This window comes from Ptychodera flava, chromosome 3 (assembly GCF_041260155.1).
Source record: "Ptychodera flava strain L36383 chromosome 3, AS_Pfla_20210202, whole genome shotgun sequence".
NCBI classification, from domain to species: domain Eukaryota; kingdom Metazoa; phylum Hemichordata; class Enteropneusta; family Ptychoderidae; genus Ptychodera; species Ptychodera flava.
Genome location: NC_091930.1, coordinates 22013164 through 22037823, shown reverse-complemented (window position 1 = coordinate 22037823; position 24660 = coordinate 22013164). Strand labels below are relative to the sequence as shown.

At 37.1% G+C, this 24660-nt stretch overlaps 2 protein-coding genes and 1 long non-coding RNA gene across 3 annotated transcripts in view; 2 read left to right on the top strand and 1 right to left on the bottom strand.

Annotated features, from left to right (window-relative positions):
* The window catches only part of LOC139129767 (uncharacterized), a 462294-nt gene extending 437886 nt beyond the window's left edge, over nt 1-24408 (top strand). The window contains exon 3 of the long non-coding RNA XR_011551665.1: nt 24399-24408. This is a non-coding gene — a long non-coding RNA (uncharacterized lncRNA). The remainder of the gene's footprint in view (nt 1-24398) is intronic.
* Nucleotides 714-7371, top strand: LOC139129743 (uncharacterized). Its single transcript, XM_070695428.1, has 6 exons — nt 714-844; nt 1355-1457; nt 2674-2841; nt 5639-5752; nt 5967-6180; nt 7060-7371. Exons 2-6 carry the CDS (start codon nt 1386-1388, stop codon nt 7191-7193), a joined length of 702 nt encoding a protein of 233 aa, XP_070551529.1. The 5' UTR covers nt 714-844; nt 1355-1385; the 3' UTR covers nt 7194-7371.
* On the bottom strand, nt 8933-15675 carry LOC139129742 (acetylcholinesterase-like). The gene is made up of 8 exons (XM_070695427.1): nt 15233-15675; nt 13894-14053; nt 13519-13596; nt 12969-13087; nt 12097-12270; nt 11104-11747; nt 10517-10704; nt 8933-9487 (listed from the first exon to the last, which is right to left on the bottom strand). The coding sequence occupies exons 1-8, from the start codon at nt 15581-15583 to the stop codon at nt 9420-9422; spliced, it is 1782 nt and encodes a 593-aa protein (XP_070551528.1). The 5' UTR covers nt 15584-15675; the 3' UTR covers nt 8933-9419.
* Nucleotides 24409-24660: the final 252 nt, after the last annotated feature.

Here is a 24660-nt window from a genome sequence, read left to right as displayed (position 1 = left end):
CTATTCTCTATGAATAGCAGTTCATGCAAATGTGGATTATCTTTACAAGACGTTTAGTATCAACACAATGCTGAGGTTGAAGAGCACATCAAGAGAACAAAGGGCTACATACCCGTCGGGTAAAAATCAGCGCTCCGCAAGGAGTGCATTTAATGATGAATAAAATGTTTGCAAAACCCCAAGGATAATGTAATACTATTGGATGCTGAAGGAATGCCAATTTAATCTGAAAATGAAAGCTCATCTGCTTTTCTCTTTAAGTTATACACTTGTTTTATGAGTAATTTCTAATATTGCAACGTTCAGCTATAGTAGGACACCTAACGCTTTTAGAAATTTGAAAAATATGGAGATCCAATGCTCCCAAATTAGTTCAAATCGTATTTTGTGCTAGTCTGAGCTTGAGCCCAGTGTTCCCCAGTCTTGGCAGTTACAGGTGATATAAAACATGAAAACACGTAGTGCTGGAACTAGTTCTACGAGAAACACGTACCGTGTATATTTACCCTTAGAACCTATTGACCAAATGCTGAACAGCAATTAATGACATGCCATCATAATATAGAAATATGACTGAACTTTAAATTTTTTGTTGTAAATACGACACCCACAGAGTGGAAAGCAGACAATGTTTACTTTAAGACTGTTATTACAGGCAGCTTATCAAATGATCAAAGCGTGTGCGTTCAGATTTATAGCTTGCTATAAATTATACTAAGTTTTAACCGTCAGCATTTTAGGCTAATGCGGTTGGGTGAAATGCTATATATTCGGTTCGAACGTCGAACTTCACACATCCTGTCGGAGCAGTTTATCTTACTCTGAAATCGTACTCTGGTCGAAGGTAGGTAAAAGGTTTTGTTTTACCCTAAAACGATCCCGTTTGTTTCGCGTCAATATAAGTCATTCGTTGCATTGCTGATTGAATGTATTGCCAATCAGAAAACTTTACTGTTATCTTTCTGAACGTGTATGTTTTTTTAAGCCTTTCGATACACGTTGTAGTTACCAAAAAGTACCTTTCTGTCTCGCGTTCCAGATAACCATGACATTTCACAAATATGATTGGCGATATTACAAATCCCGGACGGGCCATGTACTGGTATTGTAAAATACACATGTATTTAATTTCAAGGAATGTGTCATCACTTCGCCAGATCTGATTATTACCTCATCTGCCCCTCACAATTTTTTTTACCTTGAGGGAGATGTTTTCAACACGCTCCGGCAAAATAATTTACCTAGAGAAAGCACATTCAAATGGTTGAATTTTAGTAATCAAAATTAGATGTAGACAAAAAACTAGCTGCATCTTAACCGTCGCTTTATTTGTTGATTTTTTTTCTCATACAAGTTAACCGTGCAGCACTAGAAGAGCGATCGTCATGGCACCCGACAAGGACGTTAGACTCGTTATATTGTTGCTGTTTCTAGTTGTAACACAATGCGTTGCACAGGTACGATACACCTTTCCTGGATGCTTTTTGAATAATTGACTACTACTGTTTTGCTCATTTGCATTAGAATGTAAAAAGTGTGAAAGAGGCTCCCCACCTAACTATCCAAAATGTTTTTGTGTCGAGTTTGTGTTTGATTCGTTTCAAAATGTGTTCCTACATTCTTATCCGATTGTTTGTGTTAATAAAAATGTTTGTTTCGCCTCGGATATTTGTAGGGAAGTTTGGATTAGTGTGTACGGTAATGTATTGTTTGTGTGGGGAAAGCTTATGGCGAGACGCAGCCGGACCTATTGTGTTACAAAGTTGATAGAGTGGCCCTTTGACGCTTGTGTTTCGAAACCCGAGTGTGGTTTCTCATCAGTCGCAGTGTAGATTCTTTCCTTAGTTTGTGTTTGTGAAAAATTATTTTAATGCATTTTAGTGGTCTTGCTCTTCGAGTAGCGAGGCAAGTATATTAATGTTTGGGTCTCGTTGTGAGTCCGTTTGGTGGTTCAGTTTGTTTGTTCTATGTTTCTTTACTTCAGTAAATTTTGTTTTGATTAGTGTGTCTTTTAGATTTTTGCCGAGGTTTGTGAATTTTTAGGCAATAAGTACCACTGCGGGGTACGGATTTTATGTTTTCTGGATCAAGATACAAGTATCATGATCGATGTGTTTGTTCTCGTGCATTTTGTTTAATAGTTCGTGTACTTTGTTTACTGTTTGTTCTGTGTCGTCACTGGCTAGTTGTGTATAATACTTAGTGTTGCGTAATTGCCTTTCGCATTCGTGTACGTAATCTTTTGTGTTGACAGAAGCGTTTCAATGGCCTGTGTATGAACGGCATAAAAGACGAATACCCGACCCTTGTCGAAGGGTTTTTATGGTAATTTGTCTACTGTTTGCAAGCTGGTTTATCGCGATTCTTTGGGCACGCGACATGTTTTGTTTCCTTGTTTGAAAGGGTATCTCTGGAAGTGCGAGTTTAGCAGCTTCAGATAGCTTTCAGGTTTTTGTATTTTTTGCTGTTCGTGGAGTCCAATTTGACTTTTCTTTGATTTGGTGAACGTTTAGCGGAAACGAGTAAATTACATGTAAAATCCTCTTGACGGTTAACACATTCTTAACTTTTAAGACGTGCTTTGACAGGAAATCGCAGTTTTAAAGTTAATTAAAAACCAGCTGCCACCTGAATCGATAAAGAATTTACACGCTCATGTTTTTTCTTCAACAGAAATACCCTGTTGAGATTCAACGTGGTCCCGATTCGTTTGAAGGTCTGGTAGAAGTTAATGTTCAGACCGGCGAGGAGATCTTTCGCACAGCGTACACTGTCCAAGAAGATGGGTCAGAGGAGAAGACTGGAATAGATGCTCCTTTCACTGTGCGGGATGTCAATAAGGTTAGTCCTAGTCTCTCTCTCTTCCCCCCCCCCCTCTCTCTCTCTCTCTCTCTCTCTCTCTCTCTCTCTCTCTCTCTCTCTCTCATCGAAAAGAAACATATATTGCAGTCAAAACACACTGTTAAACTCTAGGACTCATTTTGTCTTGGTCTTTTGGTTATGAACAAAGGTTATACGAATCTTCTTGAAACGAATATTGTTCTTTTCATTACTTAAGTTTAAAATAGATTAAACATTCTACATTACATTTACTTTTTAAAATTGTTTGCAGACAAGACCATCGCATCCATGCATTACCACTTCTAAATATGCTTCTGATTAAGTGTATAGCCTCGCCAACCATATGACGATGACGAACCGTGACGAGATGCATTTTTTTGATATGTAACGTTAGGGATGGACCATTAGACCTTGGGAGGGGGGGGTGGTCACATGAAATTGTGAAAAATTTTTTTTTACTATTGTAAATTTCTGAAATTTTTTTTTTCCAATTGAGATTAGCTGTGCAATTTTTTTTTTCAGAGTAAATTTTCAGATTTATAATTTTTTCTTCGTTCACCGCTGTCTGAAGATAAAGAGGGCAAACATGTGGTGCCAAGCACCACAAGCGGCCACGCAAGTGGTCACTGGGAAGAGGTCAAGAGAGGGGTGTCCCCCTGCTGCCGTTAGAGCTTTTGAAAAATAGAGATTAAAATGGTGTTATTTGGTTGCACTTGGGGAGTATTTTTGCGGGGGGTGGTCAGGAGAGGGGTGTCCCCCTCCTGCCGTTGGAGCTTTTGAAAAATAGAGATTAAAATGGTGTTATTTGGTGGCACTTGGGGTATTTTTGGGGGTTGCGGGGGGAGGTCAGGAGGGGGTGTCCCCCTCCTGCCGTTGGAGCTTTTGAAAATAGAGATTAAAATGGTGTTATTTGGTGGCACTTGGGGAGTATTTTTGCAGGAGGTGGTCAGGAGAGGGGTGTCCCCCTCCTGCCGTTGGAGCTTTTGAAAAATAGAGATTAAAATGGTGTTATTTGGTGGCACTTGGGGAGTATTTTTGCGGGGGAGGTCAGGAGGGGGTGTCCCCTCCTGCCGTTGGAGCTTTTAAAAAATAGAGATTAAAATGGTGTTATTTGGTGGCACTTGGGGAGTATTTTTGCCGGGGGAGGTCAGGAGGGGGTGTCCCCCTCCTGCCGTTGGAGCTTTTGAAAAATAGAGATTAAAATGATGTTATTTGGTGGCACTTGGGGAGTATTTTTGCGAGGGGAGGTCAGGAGGGGGGTGTCCCCCTCCTGCTGTTGGAGCTTTTGAAAAATAGAGATAAAAATGGTGTTATTTGGTGGCACTTTGGGAGCATTTTTTTCGGATTACACATCTTCCTCTGAAACATGGTCTTCTTGCTCCTCAGTAGCTTCGTATAGTTTTGAAAATTGACTATTTTGGTTTCCTGGCTTCCCTTTCTACTGCGTGGTGAAATGCCTACATTCACCCCACTAAACATCATGCATATCTCATGATTTACAATTGATTTTGACAAGCTGAGAAGGTAAAATAAGCTAAATAATATAGTGAAATTTGCATATTTTTGTTTTTAGAGCAATTGTTGCCCTTTTTTGATCAAAACATCTATTTCTCTGTAGCAGCATGTCCACATTGATTGGATGTGTATAGATGTGTTGAAATTTCAATATTTGTCTTTTTGGGCAATTTATGCCATTCATGGTCAAAAAATCTGTATTCTCTGAAAGGGCTTGTCCAATTTCTTTGAAATTTGCTACACAAAACGATTAACCATGCAGATTTATTCAGTATTTGCTATCGAGAAACTTTCAAAGTTCAACCCTTTTATGCGTTTTTTGTGTTTGGATTTGTTGGATAGATGGCATTCTACGTAGTGTATTATTGAATGTTAAAACATGTGTTGCTGTTGTTATTTGAGGCTGTTTTTTGAGAAAAAAGAATTGAAAATGCCTTTTTAAAAGCAAAATAATACATAATGACTTGATATGTTGTGTTATCATTATTGACGTGTTTCTACTTGTTCACCCATTCTTGCATTCATCGTTGTAATAAAATGCTGTGAAAAAATGAAACTGATGTGGCCTGCATCTGTTTACCTTGATCATAGAGGCAAATATAACTTTCTGTCTTGACAACCATACCATAGTTTCAATGTTTTACCTAGTGTACCTGCTTGGTTTGTACGCAGGAAACAAGTAGAAAACAGGCTCTATAATTTCATAATTTTCAAGTGATCAGAATACAAAAGTCCTGAAAAGATAAGATAATCACAACTTCAAGTATAAGGGATACAGTCACTCTAAATGTATAAATTAAATTAAAAATGTGCCGGGAGGATGTACTAAAATACAGAAAGTTGCTTACTGTCGGTAAATCTAAAAAAAATTCAAAATTTTTAAAGACTTTTGCAGATTTTTTTTTACACCTTTGTCTTCTTATTTTTTTTTTTTTTATTTTGCAAACTATTTGAAGATTTTTTTTTCCTAACTTTCGGCTCTGAAAATTTTTTTTTCTGTTTTTGACCACCCCCCCTCCCAAGATCTAATGGTCCGTCCCTTATTGTTTCCACGTGAATTCTTGTCAGGGCTAAACTTCATAGGACATTTCACACACACGAGTTGTACGTCCAAGCAGCAGGAATTTTGCTTTAAAATGTTTTGGTTGACAACGAAAACGCTGTCTTACAAAGAGAACGTGAGTACTCGAAACCCCTGTTTGCGGGACATTCAATGAAACTATTGGAATAAATGACACAGATTGTATCGTTGTTAATTTATGATGATTTTCCCCTTTCACAGAAACTGGACGCGTTAGTTGACGAGGAAAATGACGTGTGTTACCTCACTGTGTACGATGCCAACACTGAAGTCAGTCCGGTGGAGCTGAAAAAGGCAATGGAGAGAATCGCTTCGGTATGTTATATATCAATTCTACCAAATGTCAAAGGCGTTGACATATTAATAACCCCTTTTGTAACAAGGGCTTATCAATCATAGCAGGAGTATTGCCTCTGGAAAAATGGTAATTCCGCTTTCCCATTGAGAGGTTTGTCGAAAACAGACACAATATGTACAATATGCAAGTTACATTTACGATCGATTAACGGGCTGTACCTCTCGCTAACAGGGAGAGGAAAAAGTCAGTGATACCAAAATCGTCACTACCAAGGAAATGGACGTTATAGAACAGCCCATAAGCGATGTTGCCTCCGTCTCGTCCATTATTGGCTCTCATTGTGCCGATAAGACGTCTTATTGGACAGTAACCAAAAATGAAGAAACAACTTGTGACGGCGCTCCATGCGATGAAGACAGCGACGTGGTTGCTGAGGCTCGTGACGGTATGTAAGCTTATGTACGAACTAGAAAATAACAATTAGTGTATTCACGACGCTACGTAAATCCTGGAATGTGAAAAACTAGCTGTTAAATTGATAACTGTCATGAAAGCGAATTCTATTACACTTTTCATCAGTCCAATATGCGTCCAATTAACTAAGCGTCCTCACTTTATAGCAAAGCTTGATAACAGATGCGTTCAGTAGCTTAAGTACGCTGTCAGCGACTAGAAGGGGAAATTTAGGTACAAAGAATAACACAAGCATTAAGAAATTAAATGTAATGGCTACAGACGCTCAAAGATGTGAACTGAATTAAATGAATGAAAAGAGGTTGTGCAGACCATAGATAAGCCATATATTGATTGTCAGAAGACCGGAATAATTTTGAGAAAACGAAAAACGTTTTCTTTTGAAAAAAAAAACACGGGCGGAAAATATTAGCTTTTTGCATCTACCCTTACGATTTGAAAAATTTTCCCACCCGCTCATCTTTCTTTCTCCAACGATGTCCCCCAGAAAAAAAACCTCCCAACCGAAATCTCACAACAACAGCTACCACCGTAATCTATTTGCTACGGTAAAGGCAATATACTCCCCAAGCTAAACGTTTCCAAAAATAGCTGAAGTTATGTTGTCCGCTGAGTTAAAGACTTAACGAGGAAATTTTTCCAGCCCGCGCGTTTCTGTTCAGTTCACGTGGTAATAGTTTGCCAGCACATTCAAAGTCTCTAATCAATTACAAACTGTGTCACCTTATTCGCGAACAAAGACTGTATCAGAAGATTGCGCCTTGAGTACTTGCTTGAAATACAAACTATTGTAATGCCATCAACTGATATCTTATGTAAGACTCATCTTTGTTTTTGTATTGCATTGCAGTTGGTATAAAGGGATGTAGATGGACATGGCATTGGAGACTAGTGTTTAAAAGAACGTGTTGGAAAGTCGGTTTCTTGAAAATTTGTGGCAATCGTTGGGTGAATGAGTTTGGATTTGGACTTAAGTGCGACTAAAGAATTCTGTTTCTGCACCCTTGTTCTGGAGACATTGTCTGAATATTGCCTATAAAGCAGACCTATCTCTTATTGATTACGACACTGTGTGGCTATCTATTATGACATTTCTTTCTGTGGGTCTGATGACCAGTTGTGTGCTCATAATCCTCCATCAATAAAGATAATTCCTAAAGAATTATGTTGTCGCTGTTTGTGTCCTTATCAAACATGACTTTCACTGCCATTTTGCTCTCTCTCTCTCTCTCTCTCTCTCTCTCTCTCTCTCTCTCTCTCTCTCTCTCTCTCTCTCTCTCTCTCTCTCTCTCTCTCTCTCTCGTGGAAGATTTAGTGCGGATAAGTTCTGTGTCTGTCTTGGTATCTCTCCATTTTCTTAATGATAGCGTAATCATTAGGATCGTCATTCAGGTCGATATAATTCGGTTGAAAGAGTTATTTTTAAAGAAAACCCCCCACACAATATGGAACTTTCCCAACTTTTAACTTCAATTTCTACATTCCCAGTGACGAAAAGGTCATACAAGTTGTCCTCAGTACATTTCAAGGTATTCAATAATTGAAAGAAAGATTAAAACAAGACCGAAAAGATATTAAAGCCACCGAATATCAAGTAATTTGCGTGGACTGTGTTTAGCGGTCTCTAGGGGAAAAACTTTCGAACTTTAAAGAAACGGACACAGAGCAATCATAATACTGACTATTTATGTGTGACAGTACTTTCCCGAAAACTATCCGCACCTGTGAACTCGGGGAAGTGATACATTAATACCATTAACTTAACCAAATCTCTCTATTAGAAGTCAAATAAAATAAAATAAATCTTTTATTTGAGGTAAGGTTTTCTTTGATCGTGCTATGAGGGCTGGATTCAGGCACAGACACACTTAGAAATTCAATTAGTTTTCAATCTAAATGGACGATACCATCCGACGTTGGTGGCAGTCGCCAGATTTAAAGCTTCTTTCGTTTTCATCACTTTGGTTGCAGTCATGTACACCTTTGAGAGTTCCCAACAGCAACATCGTAGCTCTATTCAGTCTGAGAGACCATAATGAATGATTATAACCGAATAACCGAACGGATCATTAGAAAAGGAGCTGAAAATTTAAAATCCTTATTTTAGTCATAGTAAATAAACAAGCATCCAAATTCGATGTGACACAAACACACAGGCAAGAATACAGGTCTAATAGATTGCGGGAATAAGTTTTCAATAGAGCCATACCAGTCCCGAGACTGCCTTGACGGCAAGATTGCCGCGTGTGATTGGTCTATTTAAATCGTAGAGTGACGAAGAGCCCACAGTCGTAATTGGGAGACTCACATTGGATTGTATTATCGTAGTACCTCGAGGAAATCGCCGTTTGCCGCTCATTTGCTGGAGGGTTGCTAACTTAAACGCGAATTAGACCAGTTCATGTCAGGTCTTGTTATACTATTTAAAATCACTCGTTTGTGAACGGTATGTTTTTTAATGCCTTGAAACTTTGATATTCGGGCACAATCAAATGGAAGCTTTCATGCCTTGTGTATGGAAGAAATTGACACCGTCGCTATGTGTATATCCGAAAGAGTCGATCCCAACCGTGCTGTAGTCTGTCTTCTTGGCACCTGAAAGCCTTGGCAACTATAATTGTTACATTCTTCTAAAGTTATTGATTTTGAGAAGAAATGAATAAAAAATTATGTTTTGTCGTCTTCATTTTGTAAGCCAATAATATAAACACAGCAACAACATATAGAGTTAAACATTAGATTCTGATTTACTCGGTGTAAGACGACCAGAAACTTCACGTCAAACAACGCACTGGTCGCTCCTATCGTACACATGGAGATAGATAATCTACACAAGAACGTTGAAGCTAGCACAGAATTTGTTACGTTTGCTGTTAAACATCAGAGGGGTAGTGTTTACCCCATACGGTTTTATCAACTTAGTGCCGCTTGCTTCGATCGACATTCAAATGTTTGTCTTAGTTGTTGATTTAAATAGCAGATGACAGTATTTTCCTTCATTTGGTGTTTTTTTTTTCAATATTTGGCATTCATACATTATAATTTAGTTATGATCAAATAACTTTATGTCATTGATGCTGAGTCATAAAATCTCGAGCTCGACTTACATCGTGACACTCATGCTGATACCTGTATGACAAAAGAGCGTGTAAACGTGGTATTCGTGGTAACTTCTAATTATTGGCGTTCACTTTGGTTTTGTTTTCTCAGTCAGAAATTTCCTCTCTCTGTATACTTGCTAGTTTCATCACCGCTGGTTGTACAGACTATGCCAGTCTCTGCAAGGAGAAAAGAAATTTAAATACCAAAACATATTTTATCAATCGACAGATAAAATCGCAAAAGGAGGGTATCTGTGTGTCAAAGAATTTTTTTGCCTGTACCGTCAACTTTGACGGCAAAATAAGTGCTTATCTTCGCTTTTAAGGCGTTTTCGGCGTCAATGATTATGGAACATGAGGTAAACTGCATCGTTAAGCATCGTTAATTACGAGTATTGCGAATCTGAGCATATTCTAATCAAATACATTAACTTATGCTATCGCTACAAAAATCAACGTTTGCACTTCTTACGACCGAAGGTATGGGCATGAACATTTTGTCCGTTAGACTACTAGTACTTGCTGTGCGAGTAACCTGTCTGTTAGCATCGAGAGGGGGTTTCTCAGACAGTCCATATTACAGTGACCGCGTTTTGTACAGTTGGTCAACACGTTATGTCCGTACAGTCTCTCTGAATAGTGACCCGAGCTTACCAGTGTTTGATATCGCTTGTAAAATTAGAACTTTTGTGACACAGAACGAACCACGTAGTTCTTTTCATTTATAGATATAGGCTAAGCGTTTACGAAATTTCTATGATTTGTCTGAAGATAAGCACCTATTGATGATATGTGTCCATGCCAACTCTGTACGTAACTCGACTCAAAATATTATTTTTAATTTAAAAAAAAATGGATTATTACGTTTGCTCTTTACCAGATAATCGCAGTGAAAAAAAATTATTAAACTAAAAATTATGATCTGTGATCGACGAACTAATTCATCCTGTAACTTGTAGAATCAAATTTTGCCAGAATGTAAATAATTCTTGATATATGCCAAGTATTGGGTGACACAATTCTGCCATACGTATACCTACATTGTATTTAACGATGAAACATTATATGAATATTTACATACTACATACGTCAGAATTCTAATTCATCCATGAGTGCCCGTACACGTGTTCAGAGATTACACTTAACACGAGTATCTAAACATATCTAATTTCGAATTTGCAATCCCTAAGGTCAACATCCGCATACCTGTATGTTTCAGCAGTTTCGGAATGAAGTCATTCCACATAGCACATTCTCTGGCTTTCAGGGCACGCTTGTTTTCCATCTTCAGCGACAGTTCCTTGTAGGCCAAACCGGGTACTGTGAACACAGGCCACACTTCTTGCTTATCTTCCTCGGATATGGTGTCGCCATCACAATCCATGTTTGGATTTCTGAATGTAAACAGAGGCAAGATGCTAATGTTGATAATCAATTACATTAATCCTATAATAAAGCTATTTTATATTGTATACAAACTCTAAAAAATTACAATATCTCCAGACCGCCGACTTATAGTGATGAAAAATTGAATTTAATACCATATGATATGCTTTGTCCATGCATTTAAATGGGTAAATGTTCGATATTTGCTTGACTATACCTATTTAATAATGCCTGCGAAAAGAGCGATGAAAACGAAAGCGTCAAAATAACTAATGTAGAATATTATTTACATTGAGACACGATGCATCCATCTAAAAGTTTTGGCACTTCACTGCAATAAGTGACGTTGTCAGCGTTCTTGTATATATTTTGATTTAAGAACGAGATGACGTCAATTTGGTACGTACCCGGTCTTTGCAAAATTTGTCCAATATTGTATCATTTTAAGAGACATGTCCACCTCCTCCATTGGCATTGTCCATTCTTCACCTAGAAGGAAATGCCATCCGAAGACGAATGGTATTTCATCGACGTGGGCCGCCCTCATCCACTTAATCCGCCACATCGACTTGGAGGGTGTGTGGGTCATCTGATAGCGGTACACTTTGCTGCCCGCTTGCGAGTGCGCACGCGCCGATAGATCGGCGGGACAGGTGAAATATTGGTCGGTGCCCATCTGAATGAAAGCGTCGATGTAGTCTGCTCCGTCAGAATCTGCGTTCTCCCATTCGACGTACATGAGTTTGATGGCATCAAGAGCAGCTGGGTTGTTCCCACCAGGACCGGCTACGAACAAAGGGTGGGTGTCCTCGAAGACAGTTCTATTCATAAAGATTTCAGACTCGTTCGCCATATCAGCCATGATCTCCAGTAGGAACATAGATGCCTCATCGGCCATGGTGCCTATCATTATATCAATATTTTCTTTGGTAAACTCCCTCTTGCGAATCACGTCAACGGGATTATCCACAATCAAGTTAGCATCCATGACCGGCGGAAATGGAATTGAACGCAGCTTGGTACCAAGTCCAGTTATGTTAGCTATTAGACCCTGTGAATATGCATGCAACCTAATTCATTTAAATTTTGATGGTAACAGTTCCAAATGGCGCCATTTTCAGCGTAAAATGCCATACATTGAGGGCAAGCAATAGCAACGCGAGGTTTTCCATTAAACATTTAACATGCATTTTGTTTTCCGGTAACAGAAAACGTGTAGCATCCTGTCACGATTGTTTGAAAAAGTTAACATTTTTAGGTGCCACACCGCATGTCATCCGTTGCTTCTATACTGTAAAACTTTGCTGTTTGCATACCTGTACACTTTGTGTGAACGTGTAATAAAATGGCTCGTGTTAAAATAAACAAACGATTAAAATGTAGCTTTGACTTTTCCTTACCAACGCCGGGTCACCTGAATTTCTGAAGTCTTGAGCTGGCACTGCACGCAAACACCTAAAAAGTTCATCAGAGTTATCTCCTTCACACCCGACGAGTTTACCAAGGCCCTTTGCAATCACACCATGAAAAGACGAATCCTTTCCCCGGAATCCATCCATTGAGGCAGTGCCACTCTGTTTAATGGAAACATCAACGTAAAATATTAAGGTACATAAACAGTGTTTGGAAATGCATCTCAAACGTTTGTTGGCAAATAGACAGTCTTACTGACTACTTCAGGCTCTGTGCATCTCTCTCTCTCTCTCTCTCTCTCTCTCTCTCTCTCTCTCTCATACTCTCTCTCTCTCTCTCTCTCTCTCTCTCTCTCTCTCTCTCTCTCTCTCTCTCTCTCTCTCTCTCTCTCTCTCTCTCTCATACTATGTGTATGTATGTATGTATGTATGTATGTATGTATGTATGTATGTATGTATGTATGTATGTATGTATGTATGTATGTATGTATGTATGTATGTATGTATGTATGTATGTATGTATGTATGTATGTATGTATGTATGTATGTATGTATGTATGTATGTATGTATGTATACGTATATATGAGTGCTTATTTGTGTGAGGGCTTTTTGGTATGTTACATCATCCTTCTTAAAATTGTTTAATTTCAAGTTTCACTCTTCTACTTCTCTACTTTCCCCGTCCTTTATTTCCTTGAAGCGAGACTTCCCGCATTCCGATGCAATTTTTTTGTATTTCGTCGTTTTTCCGCAATGAAATGGAAATAAATAAGGTTTTGTTCCTTTGAACTCTCACTTTCATGGAAGTAGTGTATTGCATAGACTGATTTATCTTTTTGTATTGCAAAACAAACCTCACCTGCATAATTGCCCTTTGAAAGAGACCGTTGATTAATGGAGATAATATCAAATACTCGACACTGACGGAGCCAGCACTTTCACCAAATATTGTCACCTTGTCGCGATCTCCTCCAAAAGCTTTGAAAAAGACATAAACATTCAAATCGGAGGGAGCATGACATGATTATTGCGTATTGCAGGGTTATAAGCACCAGAATCTCTATAGAGTACCTAAATATATTGTTTCATGTTTTTATAGTTCGAACGTAGGGATATCACACAGCCCTGTGAATCACGTGACCAAATTCTATGCGAAGTCTTGCTACAAAGAAGTATTATACTTTCATCTGGTGGGGCCTTGTAATTAATCACAAAGCGCATTGATACTGGTCGTAGGATATTCATAACAATTGCAATAGAAGTAAGTTGGTTTTCACAAAAGAATCCCAAGCGCGAATCTCATATTACGTGATTATTATACCGATGCAGTCCACACAGTCACTTTCTTCTAATACTGTTGCCTTTATTTATTTTATTAATGAACTTAAGAATGTAAGGGTCTCCCCTACCTTCGATATTTTCTTGTACCCACTGTAATGCTGCTATTTGGTCATACAATCCATAATTACCCGTAGCATGATCGTCACCTAAGTGATGTAAGAACCGTACCAAGTCGCTGCATCACTTCATATACCATTTATGATAGAAGGCAATAGTTTTAACCTGTGTTTGGAAGATTACCAACTATGGTTTGTTTAAATGATATGCTTGAACATTCTCCAATGCAATGTATCTGCCGGCTCTTTTAATGTTAACAGATGTTCTTTTTATGTAGCACGCATTCGGATAAACTTTCACATGAAAATATTAATACTGCTTTACTGTGCAACAAGGTATTCTTCCTTGGATGATTGACGTCTCATCCGTATCTCTCTCTCACTTACCAGTGACAAGGAATCCCAGGGCACCCAGTCTGTAGTTAAAAGACACCACAATGACGTCACCAATGGCAGCCAATGCTGTGCCGTCGTAATAGTAATCTGATCCTGAACCTATGTAGAGACCTCCTCCATGAATCCATACCATTACTGGTAACCTTTTGGACTGTGGTAATATGACATCAAATCAATTCAAACAATCGTTATCATTCAAGGTGTGTAAATCACTATGTCCAAGAACAAACAAACAAAATAACGACAACAACAAAACACTGACAAAATCAATAGTGCAATCTCGAAACACCAGCTTAGTGGTGGTAATAGGTGTACGGAATGGGTAAGTATATCCTGGCAGCATGCTGCACCCGTCAAGAATGTAGTAGAAGTGACAAAGTAGTTGAACGGTAATTCAATTAGTTTAAATATTTCTGCTGTGAGTAAAGGAATATAAGATATAGGACATATCATGTTTAAAATTACTCGTAGACCTTTGAAGCTGTATCTCTCTAATATATATATATATATATATATATATATATATATATATATATATATATATATATATATATATATATATATATATATATATTAAATACATACATATATGCATGCATGCATACATACATCCATCCATCCATCCATCCATCCATCCATCCATCCATCCATCCATCCATCCATCCATACGTACATACATACATACATACATACATACATACATAAATAAATACATACATACATACATACATACATACATACATACATACATACATACATACATACATACATACATACATACATACATACATACATACATACATACATACATACATACATACACACATACACATATATACATACATACATACATACATACATACATCACCTTTCATTCTTAACTTCCTTTTATCGATACAGCTCTAGCTGACGAGACCACTCAAATAGGTGGCTATTCCCTCTAGGTGCTTGCTCACTGCATGTTGCTAGAATGCACCTTTACGTTTTAATGATTAACATCGTGCTTTTAACTGTTTATATTTCTTATCAAACATCAGCCATTGATAATAATTGCTCGAAGGTTATAACGAAGCGCTATAGCTTGCTGTTGTTGCGCACAGCGAGTGTACTCCCTCATAACCACCTTTAAATTTACGAGATGGTAGAAAGAGCTTTGATGCTGATGAACCGTCCATTTACACTCTGTCAGTATAATTGCTTTCAATCACATCAAAACAACTTGTATACATGAACTTTGCTCCACATCTCGTGTCAACGTTGGTTTGTTTGTTTTTTAAATACTCAACTAAAATCTATCAATACACAGGCATATATATATCGGTACACTTACGGTCGTTTTAGGGGCGTACACATTCAAAAACAAACAGTCCTCATTTTGAGTTCCTTCACTGGGGATAAATGGATGCAGTGGCTGGACACAAATCGACCTGTAATACGTGGCGTTGTACACTCCGTCCCATCGAGACTTTGGCCGAGGTGGTCGGAACCGCAGGTCACCGACCGGGGGTTCAGCATACGGTATGCCCTTGAATACGTGGAGCGTACTCGTGTCATCGACGTCCTTGTGTGAGAATTCTACCGAACTACCGACCAGTTTTCCGGACGAGATCTCAACAATCGGGTCATGAGTGACGACACATACGATAAATGCTAAGTTGATGGCAATTCTAGCGGATAGCATTTTGGTTTGGCGTGCGGCCGGGTCGCTGTCAGTGCTCGATAATAATTGACTGATGACATACTTTTCTGAGTTCACGAAAAGTAGCGTGTTCTGCACGTCTAGGTGCTCAATAAAACGCAATGCCTTATGAACGTTGAACGTCAGAAACCTAAGTCGTTAAAATGAGCTTATTCTATGAGAACAAGATTTGTGGCTACGTCATTTCTTACGTAAAGTAGCAGTACACAATTGACCCATCTCCAAATAGGCATCAAATATCAGAGGAATTGATTGATCATTTTATGATGAAAACGACAATATACTTCTCTTTTTGAAGGCTTTCGCTGAACGTTACAGTTTCTCATGTGAGACTGACATTACTGAAAGTAAGAATAATAAACTTGACAGAAAAATAACATTTTAGACATCGTCAGTTTGGACTGATGTACATAAGGCCCATTGTTTACGTAATGTTACGTCATGCTACTTTGTATTGCGTTATGCTAATGAATGTTGTAATATGATACGTTTATACTGTTTTGTTATTTTACGCCATGTTTTGGTATTTTGAAATATCACTTTACGCCAAAAAATTGATTTGTGTCCGGCCATCGCGCGCATCATTTCAAAGTCTGGGCGTCAACTCTTTTTCCCGGTTTTTGCATTTGCTAATATTGAAAAAAAGGGAAAAGTGTATCAAATTCCACCAAAATAAATTTTAAAAACCGCGTGACCGCATTATTTTTCCCCACACGTTAATGACCAGAAAGAAACTTATTATTTTTTATCACTTTACACGTCTTATCCTCAGTCAAAATTGCCTTATTTACGAGATCCATCCTGCAATTAGGTTCGCCTCTTGGATAAGTAATAAAACTTAAATAAATTAAACAAATTTAAACAACATTTCTGTAGCACTTACGAGACGTTGACATTGTTGAACAGACAACTGACTGTTTCTGATACAGACAAGTTTCACAGTTTAGTGAATGGTAGGAGCAATGCGACTGAATGATTTGTGTATTAATATTTGAGTACAAAATCGAACTTACCGGTATTTGGTCTGAAATTTGATGTATTTCCTGCATACGACGTTTCGATTTCTAGTTACGTCTTCTTCAAGTTTGTCTAAAGAGAGTGATAAAATGGAAAGATCTCAGTATGCTTAAATGCTAAAAATTACAAGAATACAAGAACAAAATAAGTGTTTTGATGTCGTGTACACAAAAATTAGATTAATGAGTATAAAACCTCTAAATATATTTCATGTGCAGAAATGTTTGAAAACTTTTTCCTCTTTGTAAATTAAAAGAAAAGATATTGTGATCCAAATTACATCATGACTTTGATTTATAAGAAATTCCTTGTCTACAGAAAATAACATAACTGGTAAGCTAAAGCTATAGAACTTGTCTAACTGTTATGGGGCCGTAGATAATTAAAGCACACGCATGGTAAATGCAATTTTCATGTTGGGGTGGGGTGGGGTGGCGGCTGTATTTCGATTAGCGTGCGCAAAAATCGCACTACAAATTTTCCTGTCGCAACATCTCGCTACGCGGTTTTCTGTAACGCAATACATCGCGCTTGTTTGGCGTGTACCAGGCCAGTACGGCACCGGCGCTACACCAGCATTGACATACATGTGAATCAGTGCACGAGTAAAATAACGTAACAATCAGTTTGGATACACTGTTTCATTTCATTCTATTGGTTGCGTCATTGTTGAGTTGGCGCTGAACAGAGATTGATTTTAGAGGGGGTATGCGGGGAGGGGGGCGGTCGGTAGCGTATGCGTGATTACATAGCGACGTAATTACCGATTATTGGATGCAGATACAGAATGAGGCTTGGTTTGATTTTCGCACTTCCAAACTTTCGTTTAGGGGAGGTGGAGGACAAACGCACTTAGTTTCGTTTACCGTGCGCATGTTTTAATTATCCATGGCCCCTGACTGTTACGGTGTCATCGAATAAGATATTAAGGGGTCAAGGAATATCTGGATTAACACATTTTCAAGGATTACTCAGAAAGAGCTTTTAAAGCATTCGCCTGTGAGTAAACGCTTATTATCTTATGTTTAAAGGTATACAGTCACCTGTTCACCTGTAATCTAAATATGCCCACATATGGTCAAAGGGGCGTTCCTTGGTATTCAAAATGTCCACGTGAGGTTGCTGTTTTTAAAAAGCGGCCACTCGCTTAAGATTTTTGATTGGTTAGATTTTCTCTTTCCATGGTAACTGTGGCAAAATTAGAACAGGTGACAGTCTTAAGTTTACATAACATAATAAGTGTACATGTTTCAAGATGTTTGCGTAATTTATTATTCTGCTTCTTTACTTGTGTGATGCGTATAATTGAAACATCATGGATAAAGTGTTCATTTTAGATAAAAATGAACTTGGTATCAAGGTGTATTTTCCCATGTCGTATTTTAGAAATATGTTTATTGAAACTTACACTTAGCGTAGTTTGGTTTCCCAATGAACCTTTGTTACGATTCAGAAAGTTATAAGGTAAATATTATTGCTTTCACATGTGATATTGTTCTGATAGAATAAACGGCACATTCTGTTGTAAAGGGTGAAAGTAGAGTGTATTTTCATTATGTTTCCAGACATGAAAATCCCAAAGTGGTCCAGAGTACAAAAATCTCGTGAAAGACTGCTCTTTGTTGAACGTTTTACGGTGCTATTAATAAACGCATTCTGCAAGTTCGTATAAAGGCGATGTGATACGATGGGAGATATGGGATGATTGGGGATGGTTTTTGTACATTCTTGGGACTTGAGAATTATACGGAAGTTTTGATGATCGTGTAATGCTTTTTTTCCATCCAAGTTTCAAAGTTTTCTACAAGTGCGATGTATATTTGAAAAATTGCGAAAATATGTAATATTATCTACCTCCTGTGAATGCTAACTTAAACAAACTTGATTTTCGTCTAACTTGTAATTTGAGCATTCTGAGATTTATTTACTTTGAAAGTCTTACATTTACCTGATGAAGCTCAAGCCATAGTAGAGATACATCAAAAGCGTATTCAAGTTCAAAGTGAGGGCGAGTTATTTTTCACCATTTTCACACACACGGTATAGTATGACAAGTCAAAGTTGTATTAACAACAAAAATCATCCTACATTTTGCTTTCTTTATGTTTCTTGACGTTGTTAGTTGTCTGGCTCAGTGAAGACGTGCCCATATTGCCATTTCCTAGACTATTGCCTGCGCTGCTGTTTTTCAATTTTCATATAATTGAACTTTTACCATGGGTTGAAACGGTTTGGACACAAAAATAATTTAATATGGGAAAGCAGGAAAGTTTATTCCAGAAACTAATATTTGGTTGACAAACAAGCGACTGGATTAATTTTGCTGATGAAAATCAGCAAATTTCGTATGATGGCTAGTATCTTAAAGAAAGGTACATGTTTTAACAGTTGCTAACCTGCACGAATAATCACTAAAACACTAAAAAAACACTTTCTTTGCAGTCAGATTTCAACAGTATATGTTAACTCTTAATGTTGAATATAATAACCATAAAAAACTAAAGTATTTGTGTGCCTGCACCTCGGGATGAGACGGTGACTTAAAAAGAGGGCAATGACCGAACAAATTCAGCCAATTATTTTGACATCAAAGTAGCTTTTTCTTATGGTATCAAGTGAATATTTAATGAGATAGATTTCGACGTCGCTCTTAACATATGATTTAATGATTCCTCTATCCAGAAAAAGGTGTCTTAGCACGTAGATGTGGGCCTTTTTACTTGTAAACCCTTATCCAATTGAATAATCAGTCCTTTTAGGGCATCTTCTACAGACTGACTGTCTCAGATTGGCGTAGTAGGAAGATTAGCGAACAAAATTCCTCCGTTTCATTAAATGAAAATCTTGCCCAAACTAGAATACAATGTAAACGTAGGAAACGTAACTACCTTATGTACGGTGTAATCACTATAAAAAGCCATTGGATCATAGGCACGTCGAAACACATGACCTCGACATCGTGCATGAACATAGTATTGAATCGACTGCCCTCTTAATTCTCTCTATAACTATTTTAGCACATACAAAATATTGTTTGTTCAGTGATCTTACACGGTATAGTTTGACCTACTTAAATATTGATGCCAATGGCGTCAGAATATTTTGTACGCTATTTCGAAACAACGTTTGCATCGTTTTTCCTCACCATTTTTGTATTACTGAAGTCGTTATTTGATTTACATTGATTCAAAATCTACAACAAGGAAACTGTAAGTTTGCCAGCGTTACAAACCAACATTGCAGGTGAGGGGACTTTGATTTAGGTTTGACCAGATTTCTTAAAATCACTCTCCAAAATTGTCATTTAATTTCAAGCCTTTTTTAAGGAATTAAAACATGTTTGCTATAATTACGTTTCATATACGATATTTGGATACTTGGTAATCCCTATGTATAAATATTTAGGTCAAGATTAATTGCAGTTTAAAATGACTATACTCAAGGCCTCAAGCTAAGTTGTTTATTTTTAAGTGGCAAACTGAGACTTCAATCTTTGATACAAGAAAATATTAATTAAAAAAAACAGTGCATCGAAAATGCCACCTCACAATACAGACGGAAGTAAGACAAACGACACTGCTTATGATAGAATTTGTGGTGAATCGTAAACTATTAATGATATGTTGTTTTGTGCATTACAATCTTAGGAACGGTGATACTTAACGTTTCTATGTTGGCGTGCCTGCACATCGGAATGAGAGGCTAACTTTAAAAAAATTAGCGACCAAATTGATAAGGCCAGCAATTTTGACATCACTGTGTAGCTATTTCTTATGTATCACGTGGCTATTTAATGACAAATTTTTCGATGTCCTTCTTAATATATGAGTTAATGATCCCTTTATCCAGATGGAATCTCTTAGTACGTATATGTGGGCCTCTTCACTGATAAACCATCCATGAATAATCATCAAACTAGACCTCTAAAAACCAATTGTACAGGCTAAAATTGGCTTATTAGGAAAATCAGCGAAAATAATCGTCCCTTTCAATGGTTTAAGACCTTGCCCAGACTAAAATACACTTTTAGCGTAGGAAACGTAAAGTACTTTTTATGGTGTAAGCACTGTAAAACACCATTCGATAATAGGCACGTCGGACCACATGACCTTGATATCGTGCATTGAACTTAATATTGAAATCAACTACCCTCGTATTTCTGTCAATAACTATTTTAGCATACACAAAATATTGTTTGTTTAGTGACGTCAAATGAATACTTCGACCTAGTTAAATAGTGATGCGACTGGCGTCAGAACACGTTCACATGTGTTTCGTAATGGAAACTTAGTGACTGAACAAAATGGCCGTCGAAAGTGCGCCCTCAGTGGCAGTCCTCTATTTTCTTTCTTTTTCAAGGGCAGGGGCGATTGATTGAGTAAACATATAGGTGGTAGTAATGTGTTGTACCAGGTCAGTTTTTTTAATCACTATTCATTAAAACTGTTTTTCTTTATGTAATTATGTGATAAATAGAGAATATAAAGCTTGTTTTATAAATATAGCCAAATGATGACATTCCTCACAATTGAACAATACACAGACATCAACCTTAACACGAACACACATCATGACACACCTTACAATAAAATGCTCAGTGCGATAAAATAATTATTTCATCAAAGTTGTGATCTTTTATTTCAACATCTCATATTTAATATCACATATATACAATACTTATAGCAAATAACAAATTTACAGTTGATCATTTTCTCAGTCATTCTTTTTGTACACACCTCTCCGTGCAATCCTTGGTTTTGTATGATCTGGATGGACTAACACATGGTGGTCCTTCATTAGACATGTGATTTTTTTTAAATCATCGCCAGCCATAGTTTGAAAATTTAGTAGATGTTTGTTGAATTTCTGGTGAATGGCCTCAATCCCCTGTTCAGAAAATAAACCCAAACCACGACTGTATTCCCTAACCCTCTGATCCACGTGGCACTCTAAAAGGTGTAGCTTAGGAAACACATTTATTTCAGGGAATAAAGCCCTGAAATGCTCCATTAGGTTTTTAATACTTGATTCTGTGAAAAAAAGTAAAGAAGAAAAGATTGGACAAATTAAATTATATGTAAAATCTGTAGTCTTTGTAAATTTACACTAATGAAATCCTACTTTTTTACTGAACACATACAAACCAATTATTATCATAATCATCTAAATCTCTGTGGGAGTGTTGAAATATTTTCAACAATATTTTATTCAGGTACGTATATGTATTTTGGGTCAATAAGTTACCTGTAAAGAAAAGCAGCAGCTATTTACACAAACTGAAACACACAAAACATGTTTTCCCATAATTACCATAATTATATGCAATGCATTTTAGTCATCCCATATACAGAAAAATACTGAAAATTTGTTTCTTCATTTCTGACACCATTATACTACAAAGTATGATACATTATCAAATTATTGCATTGTATATGTATGTATGCATGTATGTATGGGTGGGTGGATGTATGTATGTATGTATGTATGTATGTATGTATGTATGTATGTATGTATGTATGTATGTATGTATGTATGTATGTATGTATGTATGTATGTATGTATGTATGTATGTATGTATGTATGTATGTATGTATGTATGTATGTATGTATGTATGTATGTATGGATGTATGGATGGATGGATGGATGTATGGATGTATGGATGTATGTCTGTATGTCTGTCTGTATGTGTGGATGTATGTATGTATGTATGTATGCATGTATGTATGTACGTATGTATGTATGTGTGTGTATGTGTGTGCGTGTGTGTAGGTGTGAGTCTCGTAGCCCTCATACACACCTAACAAAGTAATTTCCTCATCAGTCAAGTCACGACTGACTGTATATATGTTGTGGCACTGACTAGTGTAGGTAAATAGTGGTTGGTATTTAGCAACGATAGCAAAAGCCTCATGCACCAACTCAGGACAAACCCTCTCTGTGGTTTTAACAACACTTTCACACAGAAGACTGACATTTTCAGGCTGTAAATGAGTCAAAATCAATAGACTGAGAATTGAAAAGTACTTACTCTTTGAACTCCAACGAAACAAGTGCACTCTGAACATGGCACTGAAACAAAGCATGCTGGTAAAATATTATAGCAAATTGAAACAAAAAACTATGAACAGTTAGTACTGAAAATAAACCTGTAACAATAAAATATTTTCAATTCAAATAGAAATACTAACCGTGTCTAAAGTGAACATGAGACTGAAAATGCTGTTCAGTTTATAGAGGTTTATTTTAAATTGTGACTATGGGCAAGGACCAAGATAACTGTTTAGTATGGATAGCATTCCGGCTTGGATAGTGTTCAATTTAGACAGGTTGTACTCTAAATAAATTGGAAGTTAGACATGCAAACACGTCAACAACTAACACGAAACATAAACAATCTGATATATTGATAATCTGACAGAAAAAATGGGTTAATCAAAAAAAAAGATTCACCCTAAAGGTTCCAACAATAAACTCTCATTTTTAATTTGATTTCCTTACAAACCTTACAACATTTGTCTACATAATTCCCTACAAAGGCCTGACTGTGATAGCTTTGAGGGTATACACATGCATAGAGGCTAGAGCAGACTCCAAACCTCTCACTGTGTAGCCTGCATGTTGGGGTAATTTTGCTTTCAGTTCTTCTGCTTCCCTTCTCTATAAATAAAGACAAACACATGAACTAGGTTATTTATCTTCACCTGTGCACTGAAAGAATATAAATGTGGAAGTATCGAATGCAATATTGTTACTGCATGGTACTGTAAATGCTAAGTTCATCATAAAATAGTATTAACCTTGTCATCTGCTTGTTTGTATGATGCAGTTTTCATAGATGCCATATGTCGAAATTCATTAAGAGTGACACCACTACCACCATCATCATCACTGTCATCTTCAAGCATGACATTCTCAATTTGACAGCCAAGATTATCAACTGTCTCTTTGAGGAGTCAGCCTCAGACTCAAGTTTAACGAGCTCTTGTATGATGTTAGCATATTCATCGAACTGCTCAGATTACAGGACCGGCTCATCGACACCATCTGTTTTTACCAAATAGGTAAAAATTTTGATGTCAAGTAGTCGACATGCAGCCTGGAGGAGTTTAAAAAACGGTGAAAAATCCCAAGAGAGATGTGCAAAACTGGAACAGCAACCTGTGTAGATATGAAATAATTGATTTGGTCAATGGATATTGTGCATTTTGCATGAAATTGAAAAGATACAATGAATATACAATGTGTATGTCAAAAAGAATACAGACCCTGCACAGTGGGATTTCAAAGTATGGCTGTTTAACACAGTTGTTGTACAGTTTGGCATCTTTCATTACACTTCCATTCATCTGGAAACTGGTGTAGTCTGCCATGATTTGAGCCAACGTCCTGTTTTGAATCATTGGCCTTTTATCTGAAGCCATGTTTGCCGTTTCTCTGGTGACAAGGCACCAAAGACAAAAGTGCCTGCCTATTAATAAAACAAACATAAGTTGAATGTTGACAGTGGCTCACTAAAGATAAATCCACATAAACAAAAACAGTGGATAAATATTCACCATCATGCAAAAGAAAATAAATATATTGATATACTATCTATAAATATGACAAATATTTTAGGATAAAGAATTTCTGATTTCAGACTTATGATTATTTTCTCATGTACTTTTGTTATTATGATCAAATATGTCACCACAATACTCAATCTGATTTGAGATACTTTTTGTATGGGTGTCACTTGAACCAAATCATGGTTGTTCAAAACAAATTGACATATGTGAGCACATACCACTTGGTCCAGATACACCATATATCTTCAAAAGATACTCGTAGTCTCCAACAATCCAGACCACAATTGATCTATCCCCTGGGTGAATTAAACATTGTCCAGTTAGAACATTTAAAATTGAAAGACAAAGAGAGCAAACAACAAATCTGAAACAAAGACGAAAATAATTAAAACAAAGTAAAATAAATAAAACCTACTTCTATTCATAACCATCAAGTAAATTCACTTGGTTGTGGTTCAGTTTCAATGCTGTTC

Coding starts and splice junctions, on each gene's coding strand:
- LOC139129743 (XM_070695428.1), top strand. CDS start 1,386: ATGGCACCCGACAAGGACGTTAGACTCGTTATATTGTTGCTGTTTCTA. Junction 1,458..2,673: donor TAACACAATGCGTTGCACAG/GTACGATACACC, acceptor TTTCTTCAACAG/AAATACCCTGTTGAGATTCA. Junction 2,842..5,638: donor CTGTGCGGGATGTCAATAAG/GTTAGTCCTAGT, acceptor CCCCTTTCACAG/AAACTGGACGCGTTAGTTGA.
- LOC139129742 (XM_070695427.1), bottom strand. CDS start 15,583: ATGCTATCCGCTAGAATTGCCATCAACTTAGCATTTATCGTATGTGTC. Junction 14,054..15,232: donor TGTACGCCCCTAAAACGACC/GTAAGTGTACCG, acceptor ATATTACCACAG/TCCAAAAGGTTACCAGTAAT. Junction 10,705..11,103: donor ACAAATTTTGCAAAGACCGG/GTACGTACCAAA, acceptor GTTTACATTCAG/AAATCCAAACATGGATTGTG.